General features: G+C 36.9%; 1 protein-coding gene across 2 annotated transcripts; it reads right to left on the bottom strand.

Moving 5' to 3' along the window:
- Positions 1-582: 582 nt before the first annotated feature.
- Positions 583-15,523, bottom strand: LOC141554965 (uncharacterized). 2 transcript variants are annotated; one of them, XM_074287455.1, is made up of 10 exons: positions 15,187-15,523; positions 14,289-14,371; positions 13,179-13,266; positions 7,267-7,387; positions 6,915-6,997; positions 5,296-5,369; positions 4,909-5,029; positions 3,913-4,096; positions 1,911-1,960; positions 583-1,256 (listed from the first exon to the last, which is right to left on the bottom strand). In XM_074287455.1, the coding sequence occupies exons 1-9, from the start codon at positions 15,245-15,247 to the stop codon at positions 1,942-1,944; spliced, it is 834 nt and encodes a 277-aa protein (XP_074143556.1). In that variant the 5' UTR covers positions 15,248-15,523; the 3' UTR covers positions 583-1,256; positions 1,911-1,941. The 2 variants fall into 2 exon arrangements, with proteins under 2 accessions (XP_074143556.1, XP_074143557.1); XM_074287456.1 differs by having other exon boundaries at positions 4,909-5,026; positions 15,187-15,393.
- Between the last annotated feature and the right edge of the window lie 1,625 nt (positions 15,524-17,148).

Raw genomic sequence — 17,148 nt, 5'->3', positions numbered from 1 at the left:
AGAGAAGGGAAAATTCTTACTGACATCACTTGGGCTAGAGTTTATGACCTAGGTGGTCTATCCTTGGTTAGGTGTAGAACACTTCAAAATTCTCATAGGTTAGTTTCTTATTACAAGGAATGTAGCATACAATACATCTAAGTTGGCAACAAAGAAGGTAAAGATAAAAGACAACAAAGATAATAAATCTGGATAGGACCTTAGTGACTATTCAGTAGAGAGATTGAGACTTGCTCAGAATTTCCAAGAAGTTTGGCCTTAAGATTCCCGTCTCTCCCCTCATTCATACTCTGAAGTTCCAGGGGACAAAGTTACCCTCCACACAAAGTTGCTGATATCAACAAACTCCAAGTTGCTCAAAATAGGTAGCAAACTGGAGTTGGGAGGGGGGTTGTTGCATACTCTTTGAAAACTACTGGTCTTAGAGCCCAAATAGGCATTTAGATCGTCATTTTACTAATTTTAAAAAGTCAATAAGAATTTTAAACTTCATCTGGTAGCACCTGGGTCTAGCATGGAAGTTAAAAAGAATTAGAGACAAAGGAAACCCAGAGACTGAATAAAAGATGGATAATATGGAGATCATGTTGAAATTCATTTATTCAAGAGATTAGTTGTAAATGGGTTTATGTACATAAATAAAGGTTCAAGTTCTTTGCTTCCCCTCTCATTCAGTAGACTAAAATATAAGGAATTTACAATATGTCCAAGATAAAAGACTCCTTTCATTAAGATAATTAACTTCATGTAGTTTAAAAAACAAAACTCTAAGACACTTTAAGCCTATTCTAGAAACAAAGGTCAGATATAACTTTCTCAATCCATATCTACCACTATCCTGCTCCACCACTTAAGAAAACTACATGCAGACAGTTTTTTGAACACACTCATTCCCACATTCCCCCTCAATATCCTGCCTTGAAGTAGTTAAATAAGATTGTCATTTATTAAAGGGAACTAGGGGTCCCAGAATATTGGGAAAAGTTATTTGCTTGATGTAGGAATTAAGTAGAAGACAACTAAATTTTCAACTGTAATCACATTGGCCTATGAATGTTCTGATCCAGATAAATCACAAATGACATTCTTCACAGAATCTTCAAGGCTAAGCCCCAATCTTATTTGAAGATAATTCCTTTGAAAACTGAGCAAGGCCATATCTGAATGATTTAACTTATTATTTCTGGATTAAGTCAAGGACAGGAGGCATCAACATGACCAGCAAGATTTTCAGTATGGAAAGTACCAATGACATCCTGCAAAATGAACCAGAATGTAAGAGGTAGAAGGTACCTCAAGGGTTACTTGTATTGCATGTGTACTTAGAGTAACTGTTACTCTAACATGTCCAAAAAGTTGTTATCCATCATCTAGTTCAAGACCTCCAAGGAAAGGAAGACATCGAGGGAACCCAACCCACTTTTGGACAGCTTTGTGAGGAAGTTTCTTCTATCAGGTTTAAACCTCCTTGGTAGCCCCCTGACCCTAGAGAAGAACCACCAAGAAGGAAGCTGAAAACAATAGAGTCCAACTGCCAGGTCCAAGATGAGGTATTAGGGATCCTTTTATTAGAATATTCTACAAAAAGGGAAACTATTGCTGGCAAATGCCAACCTTTGCCATGACTCAGGATAGACTTTGTAGATCGTCTACTCATGGGTCAGGAAAATAGTAGAATATGTATTTGTATCTAGATCCAAGAACCTGGGCCAAATGTGGAAACTATGTCTATTTACTGATTACTTTGGCTTTGGGCTTCCTAGCCCAGGATAAGTTACCCCTAGATCACATATGCAAAGCTTCTTTCTGCTCTCTGCCTATGAAACTTGCCACTTCTCATGAGGGATCATAGCTTAAACATGCCAGGGACTATGCCAGACCATCATATGTTCCAGTTATATTCTGCTCACCAAGAATATAGAATCTTTTTCCAAGGTTGATTTAAGGCCAACTTCCTGACCTAGAAAAGAATCCCAAAATTAGCAATTTATTGTTTTTCCCTTTGGGAAAAAAAAAAAAAAAAAAAAAGTCTTCTCTAGAGCAATTTTCAGTCTTCTTCTCCCTACCCTGACCCCGCCTCTTCCCCCCAGCTAGCCCCTTCCTCCTTAGACTTCAGTAGTGCTTTCTTGGTTTCCATCTTTCCTTCTTAATCCACTTTGTTGAATCTGTCACTTTCTTCTCATTAAGAAAGATGTACTCCAATAATTCACTGGGGTGGTGAGGTCGGAGGAGAGTGGAGAGAAGGGGGAACTGGAAAGCAGTTTGGCAGAAACTAGGCATAGACCAACATCTTAAGTCAAAATGAGTATGTCATTTTGACATAAAAACCAATCATGAGCAAATTAGAAATAGCATTAAAGGAAGTAAAATGGACAGTTTTGATTACTTTAGAGTTTTTGTACCAAAAAAATCCAATGTAGCCAAAATTAGAAGGAAAGCAGAAAGCTGGGGGGGGGGGGATTTTTTAATAGCAAGTTTTACTGTTGAAGGCCTCGTTGCTCAAATATATAGAAAACTGAAAAGTACAAGTCAACTGAGGAATGAAATGATCAAAGAATATGAACAGTTTTCAAAAGAATCTAAACCATCCAGTTACATAAAAATGCTCCAACTTACTATTGGTTAGAAAAATGCAAAGTAAAAACTCTATAATACCTCATGCCTATTGGATTGGTTAATATGACAGGAAAATGAAAATGCTGGAAAGGATGTGGAAAACTTGTGACACTAAAGCATTCTTGGTGGACTTATGAACTAATTTAATCATTCTGGAGAGCAATTTGGAATTACACCCAAAGGTCTAAGTTTGCATTCTTTGACCCAGCAATAATAAATCTATATCCTAAAGATAAATAAAAAGTAAAAGGACCTATATGTGCAAAAATGTTTATATCAGTTCTTGTGGTGGTGAAAAATTGATGTCCATCAATTGGGGAATGGCTGGACAAATTGTGATGTGATTGTCATGACATACTATTGGGCTATAAAAATTGAGCAGCATGCTTTTAGAAAAAAGTGGAAAGACTTATGGTCTCATACAAATTGAAGTAAGAACCAGGAGAAAATTGTTTACGATAATAACAATATTCTGTGATGATTAACTTTGAATGACTTAGATCATTGTATTGCTGGGAATAGCTAAGACGGTTCTTAAGGACTTATGATAAAAATGTTATTCATCTAGAGAGAAAAAGAGCTGATGGAACTAGATATAAACCAAAATACTATTTAACTTTTTCATTTTTTTTTTTAGTCAAATCTTTTTATATAAAATTATTATGGAATTATGTCAAGCATTTCCGATTGCTTTCCATCTCAGGGAGAGAAAAGAAGAACAGAATTTGGAACTCAAAACATTAAATAAAAATGTTTTAAAAATTAAAAATAAAGGACTTCCATTTCTAACACTCGAAACCCCAAAGACAGTGCTATATGAATGCATTGTCATGTCTTGAGGATTGTTATACTACTTGACTAAGTAGTAAAGAAATGCAATAGGTGAGTTGAATACAACTGTTTGCTTACATTCCATGTAAAGAGATTCTTCCCTTTTAGCCTTAACTATTCCAGTAAAAATCAGGGTAAGCTGCTTTATCAAGAAGGCCCCTACATAGGGCAGCTAGGTGGCGCAGTGGATAGAGCACCAGCCCTGAAGTCAGGAGGACCCGAGTTCAAATGTGACCTCAGGCACTTAACACTTCCTAGCTGTGTGACCCTGGGCAAGTCACTTAACCCCAACTACCTCAGGGAAAGGAAAAAAAAAAAAAAAAAAAAAAAGGTCCCTATACACTAAACTTGTGCTGCCTAATGGTATAATGCTCCTTCATATTTCTCCAGCAGCAAGTTGTTCCCCATTACTGGTCTTAAGTCCTGCAAAGAAACTGATGGTATACTTAAAAAGAGTCATTTTACCTGCTTCGAGTGTGATGAGGAACACTGGATTCATGAGTACTAATGCTAAGTCTTTTTCTTGAGTCATCCGCATTACTTTGCGTAGGGATCTTCTCTTGCTGATGCTCTGGGGCAATCTGAACAACCTCCCGAGTTTCGGATGGAGCTTCTTCTACCATAGCAATATCTGAGGTTCCAGCAACACCTATAGTTTAGAACATTTTAGAAAGTCCCGAAAAATAGATTAGGTTACAGAGAGAGCCGTGATGAATTTGCCTTATGGGTAAGCCCAGAGTAACTAATATTTAGCAGCTTAGCTGTATCAGAATAACTGATACAATACTTTGAAGTTTTCAAAAGTGCTTTATACATGCATCAGGTTGAGGCTACAAGTATTACAAGATACATTTTAACTATGTGAAGACTAGCTCAGAAAGCAAGATGACTTGCTCCTGATTACACAGCTGTTAATAGAAGGATTTGAACACACCCCCCCTCAAAAAAAAATCTACATGTAGGGCCACATCTGACTTCTGAACATGAAATTACTTAGGCAGAAACTTAAAGCCATTGACCTATGGGCAGTACATAGAGTGCCATGCCTAGAGTCAGGGAAGACATCTTCCTGAATTCAAATTTAGCCTCAGACACTTAGCTGTGTGACCCTAAATAAGTCACTTCATTCTGTCTGCTTCAGTTTCTTCATCTGTAAAGTGAGCTAGAGAAGGAACAGCAAATCATTCCAATATCATTGCCAAGAAAGTCCCAAGTAGGGTCACAAAGAGTTAGACAACAACCAAAATGACTCAATACCTGCCTCAATACCCGTTATTAGGCCAGATAGTTATTGAGTGACAGGATCTAAGGGAAACTAAGCAAGAGAGCCTCAAGAGAGGCTCTCACATCAGATTAGATTGTATTCTGAAGTCCCTCCTTCGACCTAATCTTTGAAGTAATTACTATCCAGAGCCAAATTGAAGTATGTATTTTGTGCTCTTTAGAAGTGCTAAGAGTTACCCTCTGCAGAATGACTTTGTTCTTCAGATATCAGCATGTTTTCTTTATCAGCTTCCTTTATTTCTTCCAGTGGTTTCATAGAAGCTTCTTCCAGTGGTCTCACAGAAGCTTCTTGCAACTGCTAAGGGAGAAAATGGAATGGTAATGAGTTGGAAGTGAGAGTTTGGGGAGGAGGAACATAAAACCAAAACTTTTAAAGACTATACAGAAAAGTAGACATGTCACTTCTATGAAGTCTAAGATAAATGAATAATTCACAGCATTTATTTTTTGAGTGTATGTGAGATTTTATAGAAATGACTAGATCCAACCTTTTATGAAATCTTCGTATTAGCTCTTCCACCTCTCATATCAAGTTAAAAAAAAAAAAATCAGGGATATCTTTACCTTTGCAGCTTGAACATGTAAGTATTCTTCTATCTCCTGGGCAAGGTTTTTAGAATTCTTGGGACTGCAAGTCGCTTTGGTGGGAGAAAGGAAGTTAAAGACATTTAAAAGCAGGAAGGAGCCCAAGATCTAGATCTATTCTTTTATTGTCACTATAAGAGGCAAACAGAGGTCTAAATGGGAAAGTGAGCACTCTAAGGTAACCTCTACTTTATGAATCCCCACTCCCAGTGCTATCCCTTTTGGAATTATTTTGATTCCTTATGAATCTATTTTATCTTTCCCAGTAGGATTAAAGTTATTCAAGGGCAGGAATCATTTTTTTTTATGCCTCTCTTCATAGCATTTTATCTACCTTCATTCCATTGTCTGTAAAATGGAGATAGTAGCCTATCTCCCAGAATCGAATACTGATCACATGACAATAGTACCGATATTCTTTGAAAACCATAAAGATTTATGTAAATGCTGTTTTACCAATACTTACTACAATGCCTGGCACATGGTAAGTGCTTAATAAATACTTGTTTTTTTCCTTTGTTGAAAAAGGGGTTCATCAAGGTTAGGGACTGTTTGTTTTTTCCTGGGTTTGCCTGGGGTTTAGCTTACTGTGGATACGATAAGAGTGTCCATGGAATTAAAACTTCTCTTATCTGGTACAATAAGAAGTCAGTTTTATTGGAAAAACCCCCTTTCGAAAAAGGAATCACTTGGAGGAGGGAAAGGAGAGAGAAAAACCACATACACAAAGTGAATGGAAGCTAAATACTGATAGCTTAAACATAAAATTTCAGCAGGGAATTAGAAGAGTATTTTTGTTCCTTCTGTAAAGTTATCCTCCAAAAGCAGCATATGAAACCAATGAAGGCAGACTCAGCTTTCATTAGAGAAATTTATTATAAAAGAGGACAGCATTAAAATGTTATAAGCTGTTCCTTGTCCAATAAAGAGTTTCCCTGCCCTCTCCTGTCAGAGTCTGATATATTCATAGGGTTGCATGATAATCTGCTGCCCTATTGCTCTACTTAAAAACCCTATCACTACCATAACTAAAACTCCCTTTCCCAGCCACCTCTTTATTAGGGTACTAATTTTCTTGAGAACATGTACTTTCCCTTTTGTATTTGGATCCCTAGTGACTAGTACATAATGGGTACTTAATAAATGTATGCTAATTGAAAAAGAGAAAGATTGAAGATGGAAAGAAATGGAGGATGAGGCTAAAACCACCTAGTCCTTAGATTTGAACTACTTTAGACTAGCACAATAGCTAGTATTTATATAACTCCTTATGTTTTCAAAGCTTTACATGTGATCTTCACAATAACCCTGGGAGAGAGAGAAGCTACTATTCCTATTTTACAGGTGATAAAACCAAGACAGATGGAAGTTAAGTGACTTGTTCTGGATTGCACAGCTATATCAAGTTTCAAAAACTTGATTTGCACTCTGATCTCCCAACTTCAGGTCCAGTGCTCTATTTACTGTGTCAGCTAGCTTTCTTACATTCTTAAACAACGCTCTGCTTTAGATCATTAAAGGGGCTATATTAGATAGCTGATAAATATAACTATACCCCTTGGGGATGGAACTAGGAAAGGGGCAGGGAAAGAATGTACCGTGGGATGAAACATTCCTTGTGTCCAGATCAGTGGGACTATCCATCTCTAAGGGCTGCAGATACGATGTATTTAAAGGACTCCTGTGTGAAACATGACAGAATTTCAGATCAAGGTAACTGTCTTTTATACCTTAGCACTAGACATCCTCTATGCTCATGATTCCTCAGAGGCTTCCTTGGCCTGCTGTCTTTCAGGTTTGGGTCTGCATTTGAGGGACTTCATCTTCTCTCCTAACCTCCCTATATAACAAGCCTAGAGAACAGAATTTCTTTGAAAGCCTTAAATACAAGAAGGAAAAAACCCAAAGGGCCAAGAAGATGAAGCCAGAGTTGTAGGACAGTCTACCTACCTAGTGATTGGAGGAGATAGTCGATATGATTCCTCTAAACCAGAAGGGGTAGAGATATTTGCACCTGAAAGTATGGGGCTGTCTATAGTCGGGTTCTTTTGTCCTTTCTTCAATTCATAAACTAGGACAAAAAACATGTATTTATTATTAAGAGGGAAGGAAATTGACTAAGCATTTATCTAGTATCTATGTCCCAAGCATTGAGCTAAGTACTTTTTACAATGATTTCATTTGATCTTCAACTCTGGGAGGCAGGAGATATTATCCCCACTTTACATTTGAGGAAATTGAAGCAGAGTTAAAGTGACATGGCTAGGATCATAATAAATGATGGAGGTCACATTTGAACTCTGCTCTGACTCCAGGAAGCTCTATGCTCTGTACCACCTGACTGCCTGTGTCAGGTCAGATCTTTCTGAAATCTAAGGGAAAATTAAGTTAACATTCTTCTCTTAAAATACTAAACATATGCAAAAACATTCTTGATAAGAATTCTAGAAAAGTGAGTAGTAATAGCATTATGGTTAGAAGATGATGTATACCTTCATGCTGCTTTAGAAGCAAGAGTAGCCTCAGAGGCATAGGATCATTTAAACTTGTCTACATGTAGGTGTACTTCTTGTTTGTCCTTTGTTCTTGAAGAAGACCATGAATCAGGGAGGTGATATCATGACTTGCAAGTGAATTGAACTGAAGTGAGGGAGGGCTGTGCAAAAATCACCAGCCCCCCTTTCTCCTTCAGCACCATCTGGATTCAGTGGCAAAATATAGATCAAAATGATCTGAGATGGCCCTTGTGTATATACTGAGAAGTCCTTAGAAGAAAGAACTAAGGGTAAGCAATTAGAGAAAATGGGAGAGGTGGGACAGAGGAGAAGAGAGGGAAAGAATCCTCACTATGTTCACTCTATTTTAATTTAGAAATCAAAACCTTCCCTTCTTCTAAAAAGGGATATGCTGTATCCCTCGTCTGGGTTTGCTTTAACCTAACATGTAGGAAGCAGATAGCCTTTGTAAGATCTCAGAACTAAATAGGTTATAATCTTAACCTGAAGTATATGATGTTATAATACCTAGCCACTACATTTGAGCTTTGAAGCTGTTAATGGTGGGGAAGGATCAACATCTGGACAACACAATTAAGGTCCACAAGTTTAATAGGATCCCAAGGAAAAGGTACTTCAACTAGTGTTGAAAAAGGGTCAGCTGCCACAGTCTCCAGAATAAGACTCATACAGTAGAGTGTCCCACTTTTCTTTGATCTCCTTTCTTATAAGGAGAAATGACTAGCAATTTGGATTACCATACTACACATTCTTTTGATTAGGTTTCTCTAGAGCCCTGTTGGATAATCCCAGAAGTCACATGTTGGGGCTACTAGGTTGTGCTTTTTGACTCCTCTTCATAAGTTTTTTACTAGGAAGGAGAAGCCATATGGAAAGAGGAAGTTGGGGGAGTAGAGGTAGAACATAGTAAGCTAGGCTTTAAATGAAGGACTTCCGATTCCAAATCTAGTATTTTCTGTTATACTTTCTTCTTGTTCTTCTCATGATTTAAGACCAGCTCCAGAATTCTAATAAGCTTCAAGTTTCATATCGATACTAGAACCAAAACAAGTAAATGACTTCTTCAGGCTTCATACTCTATATTTATAAAAAAGGAATACATAAGAGTTGGGGAAGGAAAGAGTAGTTAGATTTAATAATCGAAAATAGCTTCTAACTTAAAATTCTAAGATCTTAGAAATAGCTAGTTATATAGTCAATCATGCTGTCTACTTAAGTGAGGGTGCAAATTTTTTTTCCATAAATTGAAAGGTTCTTTCTAGTTTTCTTAACTTTTGACTTCCTTAACTTTCATTAACCACTAGGAATTGGACTACATCTTTACAATTCTTATGTCCTTAAGTAAGGTTCTATTACTATTTGTGAATTTTTTGGTCATAAAATATTTCAGATATAGTCTCATTTAGGATTGCAAAATGACCTAAATATCCCATCTTGCAGAGGGAGAAAATGGAGGCCTGTTAAAGTGAAATATTTGCCTCAGTTCACATACCTATTTGATATTTTAATTCTTTCCAAGCTACCCCATCAACTCTCACTGAATCAAGCCAGAACTGCTATTAAATAAACATAGTAGACCAGATGTCCTCCTGTTCCTAATTACTCAGTCAGAAATTCAAAGATACAGAGTTAAATTTGATGTGAAGAAAATCTTTCCTTTAGTTAGAGCCATTTTAGAATAAAATGGATATATTGGGAGGTAGTGGGTTGTCTTTCATCAAAGGTCTACTAGCAGAAGTTGGATGACCTCATCAGGCACATCATAATGGCAAATACCTTTCACATATCTTTGATTGCTATGGTGGTCCCTATTAACATCAAATTGTGATCTGATTTTCAAAGACTTATGATCTTATTCTAGCACTCCTACAACCATTAAGTATACTAAAGCCAACAGGGCTTACCATATTCTAAAGCTCAATATGAGCATCCAATTCTTGTATCAGCTCAGAGCCACATACTTTCCAAGATACTCTGTTTTACCTTCAAAAACATTTGGAGTTTAGCCCAAACTTCACTAGTAAAATGAACTAGCGATCCTAATGTAAAGAGTCCAATAAAATTCTTTAGGTATCACAAAGTTTGTAGAATGGAATCCATGATCCTGTTGTTCTGTAAGGTTTGACTTTATTCAAAAGAAAAGAGATAAGGAACTCATAATAGCATGAAACATGACCTCTCATTACAATTATGCTAAAGCTCATGATGAACGTCTGTGAAGCACACCTATGACTTAAGTCAGAATTCCAAAAGGGATAGGATTGATGTAAAGTAATGGGATGAATCGAGATAAAGGTTCTTATGTTGAAGATTCTTTCCCCAAGAAAGTCTGAAACTGGAAAGGACAGGAAGAAAAAAAAAAAAAAAAAAAAAAAGAAGAAGCTAATAGGGAGTTGATACCCCACCCCACCCCCCCCAAAAAAAAGAAAAAAAAACCCAATCTAGTGAGAATGTTAATCTAGTGTTGTCGACTTAAGTTAGCTGACCTAAAAGAGCTTCACTGGGAAACAAGATGTCTGATCCATTGTCAATTATCTTTGCAAGATTGTAAGAATGATTCCAGATAACTAGTGAGGAAACATATTACCCACCTCATTCATATGTTAGAGGCAATGAATTAAATATGCAGAATGGGATATGTTTTTTGGATGTATAAAATGTAAAAGATGTTGCTTTTCCATTATTTACTAGATGAGTTTTGTTTTCTTTTTTTCTGGAAAAGCGTAGGGAAAATAAATTCTTTATATTTTAAAAAACTTTAACTACAAATTTTAAGAAAATGACTAAATGCTAAAGATATAGAACTAGAGAGGCAAATACTGAAAGGATTTTACCTCTCATATTCCTTATATTTATTTTATATATTTATATTATAAGCCAATAGGATGATCGATTCTTTGGAAGACTTTAGAATTTAAAAGACAGTGGAAAAAAATGAAACCGATTAAGAAGCTCCTCTTTCCTTTTTTTCTGAAGGGGTCACAACAGACTTTCCCTTTTTTTGAATAGTCTCATCTTGTCAAACAAGTCAGAAGGATGGATATTGATAAAGTTTATCTATAGGCCCAGATAACATGTTTATCAAATTTTTAGATAATACAAAAACTTCAGGAAAAGAAGTAGTCTCAGGCAATCAATATAGGATCTATAGATTTCAACAGGCTTGAGTATTGGACGGAATTCAATAAAATGGAAAACATGTGAAGACCTAAATAGATTTTAAAAGAAAAAAAATCAGCTTCACAAGTATAACATGAGCAAGACAGAAAATCTAGGTGATGTATAATGTGATTAACAAACAAAATGCTACTTTTATTTTGAATTACCCTCACTCAAACTACATCTAGAGTATTTATTATATTCAATTCTAGGTACATATTTGGAAAGACATTGATCAACTACAGCATCCAGAAATCTTAGAAAAAAGCATCCAGAATGGTAAAAGCCATGATGATCCTCAGCTAATCAAAAAACTTAGTCATACTAGAATCAACTGGATAGATGGTGACAAAGTAAATAACAATTGTTGACTAGAAAAGAAAAATCACTTCTGAGGCTGCCCTAAATATCTTGGAAGGCCATCTACAAGACATGCTTTTACATTCTCTCTTACTCTTTTTAATAGTCCATAATCAGACTTCCTACTTTATTCCACCAAAACAAAACTACTCTTTTCAAAAATCACTGATCATCTCTTAGCCACCAAATCCAACAACCTTTTCTTATTGCTTATCCTTCTTAAATTCTCTGCAGCCTTTGCCATGCATTGATCATTCATCTCCTTGACACTTCTCATTCAATTTTATAAACAATATTTTGTTCTGATTCTCCTCCTACCTATCTGGCTAATCCTTAGTTTCCTTTGCTGGGTATTTTCCCCCCCTCTACAAACTGTAGGGCTCTGTCCTGGGTCCTCTTCTCCTTTCCATCCATTATTTCACTTGGTTTTCTGATTAGCTCCCATTAATTCAAATATCACATCTGTACTAACTATTTTCAATTTTTCTTATCCAGCCCCTAACCTTTATTACCCTCTAGTCACACATTTCCAAATGCCTATCAGATATTTTAAAGTAGAGATCCAATAAACATCTTAAACTCAATTTGTCTAAAACAATTTATTTTTCCCCTCAAACTCCCCTATCCAAAATTCTCCAAAACTTACAACTTAAGTTTCATTTTCAGTTCACTATTGTGTGTATGTGTGTGTATGTACACACACACCCCTAATCAGTTGCCAAGATCTATTGATTTCATCTCTGCATCATCTCTCAAATACTATTCTTTTCTCCCAATAGTTTCCACCATTCCTCTTTTATCCATCCCTATTATTACAATACCCAGCTGTTATAAGGCTCTCTCTGTTCTTATACAGCCTCCATTTAGTCAAAGTGATTTTCATAAAGTACATGCAGGTCTGACCATGTCTCCCATCCTATTCCATTCCCCTACAAATTCCAGGATCACCTCCAGAAGGAAACAAATCCTATTTATTACTTAAAGCCTTTCATAATGCCTATCACTTCCTAACTTAGTTAGATCCATGGCCATAGATTATAGATTCCTTGGAATCTGCTAGGTATAATTAAAGCAGTGAGCCTGGAGTCAGAAAGACCCACTTTCAAATTCAATCTCAGATACTTTCTAACTATGACCGACCCTGAGTATTTTCCTTAATTTCTACCTCAGTTTTTCTTCAATCATGAGGAAAATTATGGAACTGCCTCCCAGGGTTGTTAATATTTATGAAGTACTAAGTACCTGGCCATAATAACTTGTTTCCTTTCCTCCTGTGCTGTTCCTCAAAGCAGGCTATCTTTTAATACTTGGAATTTCTACTGACTCTCTTCATCCACTGCCACCCATGCCTGGGATATCCTCCCTTCTCATAACAGCCTCCTCTCATGAGCTTTGTGAGGAAATATTTTCTTTATCGTACAGATGGGGGAAATGAAACTAAGGAAATTAAATGACTTACCCAATGTTACATCTAGGAAGTGGTTTAGGTACAACTTTGATTCAGATCTTCCCGATTCTGAGAATAGCATTTTCTTACCTATGCCAACCATAGTCGGGTTTTGAGGCAGCATAGCCCTAAGGTTCATGGATCATTACTTTAAAAAATAAAATAGCCTTTTATTTTTCAAAATATAGGCAAAGATAGTTTTCAACATTCACTCTTGCAAAACCTAGCATTCTTCTTCTCATCAATTCCTCTTTCCTTCCTTCCTTCTTCTGTCCTTCCCTCTTTCCCTTAGACAGCAAGTAATCCAATATAAGTTAATTACATGCAATTTTTCTAAACATATTTCCACATCTATCATGCTGCAATGTATCATTACTTACCGACAATGAGGTTCTTAGGCAATTCCAGGGATTCCAACTGGTTGAAGCTTTTTGATTCCGATTTGGTTTTAGGTTCTGAATTAGAACTCTATGGCAAGAGAAATGATAGGGGCAGGTGGGGGAGGGAAGGAGAGAGAAGTTCTCAGAAGTTATGGTAACTTTTTTTCCAGGACCTCATTTAGTTGCTCCCTCTCCCCTACCCTCATCCCCTTCCAAAAAACAAACCAAAACTCATTTCTTCCCTTTCCCCATTAGCTAGGGGTCAGATGCCCCTCAGATCAAAGTAGGATCCAATGAATTGAAACAAGTGAGTCTTTTCTCCTGTAAGAACTGTTAGGCTTTAGAAAGAAAAACCCAACAAAATAGAAAGACATACTTACAGTTTTGCCTCTCCTTTCCAAAAGACAAAGTACCCAACTCAAGAAAATAATAAAATAAGTTTGTGTATACTGCCTCTTTCATCTCAAAACACCAAGGCAAAGGGGAAGAATTCTTTATACTATCTCACCATTCCTCAGCTCAACAGTTGGAATTAACATGTTTCTCTTCTGCAGATGAAACAGATGAACAGGGGTGTCTTTTTGCTTTCTCCCCCTATTCTTCTAAAAGGGCCTTACAGTCCCCCAGAGTCAGCCTTGCTTTTCAGGAAATGCCTAGATTTCATAATATATCAGGGAAGTAATTACAATTTCCTTTCCAGTTCTCCAGCCTCCAGTGAGGTAAATGTATCTTTCAAAAACCGAGAGTCATTTTGGCTTTGGAGGATGGAGGAGAAGTCAGATTCATATTTTGTAGTTGGAGTCTGGAACACCAAGAAATCAACAGCCTTCTAACCCAGGCAATGAATGAACTACCATTTTCCTTCTCCCTTCCAGCCCTAGTCTTGGGTTGACCAGCTGCAAGACAATGCTTCCACCTGGTGGTCACTCTGGAGCCTTGCAGCTGTAATCAAAGAAGCACTGAATTTCTGCCTCCCCACATTCCCTTCCTATGAAGCCCGATTTATTTTGTCCCATTAGATATATATCTTAAATTTGAGAGTTTCTGGAGACAGAACCCAACCTCCTCCCTCCCCAAAGGATCTTCCCCACTCAGGCAGTTTTCTTGTACCTCACTGAGATTGGAGATTTCACAATCAAATAACTCATCACTGGCAAATTGTGTGTCCAGAGACTGAGTAGACACAGCCTTTTCTGCAGAAAACACAGAGGAGAGTTGGAGAAGGGAACACTCACATACATACATGCTTCTGTCACATGTACAGGGGAAGTACCACCATGCTAGTTGACAGGCAGCTTTTCTTCCCTACCCTACCCTTCAGGTTTTCTAGTCTTAGAACAACAAACTGAAGACTCTTCCACAAAGGAGCCCAAAGAAAAATCATTTCTTGAAGAAGTTCTCTTTTGGCAAGTATCTAAAATCCAACCCATGACTACATATGGCTTAACATTTTAGCGAGGATTTCTGATCCTTTAGCTCAAAACTGATGAAAAAAGTAAAAATACAATTTAGGCCAAAGTAGTTACAGAGACAAAAACATTTTAAAGCTGGAAGGAAATTTAAATTTTATCTAGCCTAATTCCTTCATTTTATAGATTTTATAAGATACACTCTGAGGTCAGCAAATTAAATAATTTGCCCACAGTTGTACTATTAAACTTCATCAAGAGAATTTAACCTCAGATTTGAGTGTTTCATAACTCATGTCTTTTCATGACACCATTTTGCCTCAAAGCTAAAGGGAGGGTAGTAGGAGCTCTCAACGCATCACAGCTAGCTAGAAGGGAGGAATGGGGAAGGGAGAGAGCACCCTCCCTCCTTGAAAAAGCTCCCAGAGAACTTTAGGTTTAGTCTAACAAGATAAGGCCGACTTTCTTTTTCTTCATACCCGTCTTCTAAGAGGCCATACCCCAACTTGAGCCATTTCTATTCAGGGGACAACCTGGGAAAATATTCCCACGTACTCAACCTATGCACTAAGCCATAATAAAGGTCAGAGATATACAACCTTGGGAAGTTAAACAGCAGCAGCCAAATATGTTTTTTCTAATCCACCTGCAGCATGACATGTCGTCTTCTAAGTCCAATTAATTCACTGATACCGTTTCTGGGCTCTCTCCAGTCCACTAGCTTGCCTTATTTCTAAGGAAGGGCTAGAAGGATCTGGTCAGAAATGGAAAATAAAAGCACTCTCAACAGAAGATTACTAGATCTTTTATAGTTCAGTCCCTTGGTCTCCAAAAAGAAGAAAGAAAAAAAAAACACAGGTTGGGGGTGCTTGAATAGGGAGAAAGAGGGAATGTAGGAAGAGATGGAGAAGAGGCACAATGGGAAATAAAACCTCCAATGGGAGCCTTCGCCAGCAGGAACCTTAAATAGAGATAAGAGATGGGGGGCTGTGGGGGTGTAGTGGGAAGGGCATGCAGTCAAATATGCTGAAGTCAATGTTCAAAAACTGAGCCCACCTGAATCTCCTCACCAGAGTGATTCAATTTCCCAGAACACCTGGAGCATGACTAAATTGCTTTTCAAAGGATAAAATACAAAATACCCCAAAAGTCTTGGCACAGTTTTAAGTTGTAATGTCTTAATAGCTTCAATCATTTTAATAGTTTAAAACTGCCAGAAACTTTTGGGACACACTGTATAATTGGTTATGATGTTTGCTATGGATATCAGGATGTGAGCAATCATCCTTTAAAATATACCATGAGAAAGCAAAAACTTGAGGTAGGTCAAGGATGACTAATCCTGTCTCTAATTCAGAAAATTCAAGATATCAGGTGAGAAGTCAAAGGCTAAAAAACTAAGGCAATTAACAAGCATACTCTACAGCTTATATTTTCTGGATTCTAAGACCACTCTACCTTCATTGTCCTATCTCCCCTTTACTCTCTACTTTGCAGTTCTCCAAAACAATAGACATTAAATAATTGTTTAATGGATGGATAAATGGGATAATTACCACTTTGCCTTGCCTGTGAAAACTTTAGCATCTTAGAAAAAAGGTTGAGATCTCCTAAAATGTATGATGAAAAAGGCTAGGAATTGTCCTTGAACCTCATACTATATACTTTCCCCAGGGATATGTACTTATCTGTTGTTTTTCAGTCCTTTTGGTCTATTTGTGATCTCTTTTAGGATTTTCTTGGTAAAGATACTGGAGTGGTTTAGCGTTCCCTTCTTAAGCTCATTTTATAGGTAAGGAAACTGAGGCAAACTTGCAAAGGGTCACACAGGTAGTGAATGCTTAAAGTCAGTTTTGAATTCAGATTTTTCTAACTCCAAGGCCAGTGCTCTATCTACTATGCCACCTAGTTGGCCAACATACTTTTCTAGAGCAGGGCTTCTTAAACTTTTTCTACTTGTAACCTCTTTTCATCTGAGAAATTTTTACTCCACCCAAAGTACATACAATAGGTATACAGGTCAAACATTTATTAATAATAAATCATAAAGAAATTTATTTTAAAAATAATTCTTTGGTATACACACACATATATATCTATAATTATTAAAGATGAAAGCAAATTTGCATACTAATGAGATGGATGTGCTTATTTTTTTACATAAAGAATTAAATCTTGGTAGAATATTTGATACCTTTTACTGTTGCCAAATTTTTCATGACCCCCACATTTGTGAGCCATAGTTCAAGAAGCTTTGCTCTAGAGAGAGAGTATCAATGAATAAAGAGGCATTTATTAATTGATCAATTATGTTCCAAGCATTGTGTTACATTATGAAAAAAAAAAAAAAAAACAAACCTACAATGAATGTTCTTGCGCTCCAGAAGCTTACATTCTATTAACATGGGATAGAAAGAAAAGAATCAAAACAAGAGGCTATCGCTTTATCACAGTTATTGAGATCAACTGAAGCTTAGAACTAGGTAGGAATCTTATTATACTGGAATCAGTGAAGGGAACCTTAAATAGAATCCATGGTGAGGAAAAAGAAATCTCAGAAC

Source organism: Sminthopsis crassicaudata, chromosome 2 (assembly GCF_048593235.1).
Source record: "Sminthopsis crassicaudata isolate SCR6 chromosome 2, ASM4859323v1, whole genome shotgun sequence".
In the NCBI taxonomy this organism is placed as follows: domain Eukaryota; kingdom Metazoa; phylum Chordata; class Mammalia; order Dasyuromorphia; family Dasyuridae; genus Sminthopsis; species Sminthopsis crassicaudata.
The sequence above is the reverse complement of the archived record's forward strand: the minus strand, read 5'-3'. Positions and strand labels throughout refer to the sequence as shown.

What these genes read in the sequence shown, in the direction of transcription:
- LOC141554965 (XM_074287455.1), bottom strand. Translation starts at nt 15,247, where the DNA reads ATGTCATGCTGCAGGTGGATTAGAAAAAACATATTTGGCTGCTGCTGT. An exon ending in CTATCTCCTCCAATCACTAG is followed by an intron (nt 6,998 to 7,266) that starts GTAGGTAGACTG and finishes TGTTTCACACAG; the next exon opens with GAGTCCTTTAAATACATCGT. An exon ending in AAGGAATGTTTCATCCCACG is followed by an intron (nt 5,370 to 6,914) that starts GTACATTCTTTC and finishes CTCCCACCAAAG; the next exon opens with CGACTTGCAGTCCCAAGAAT.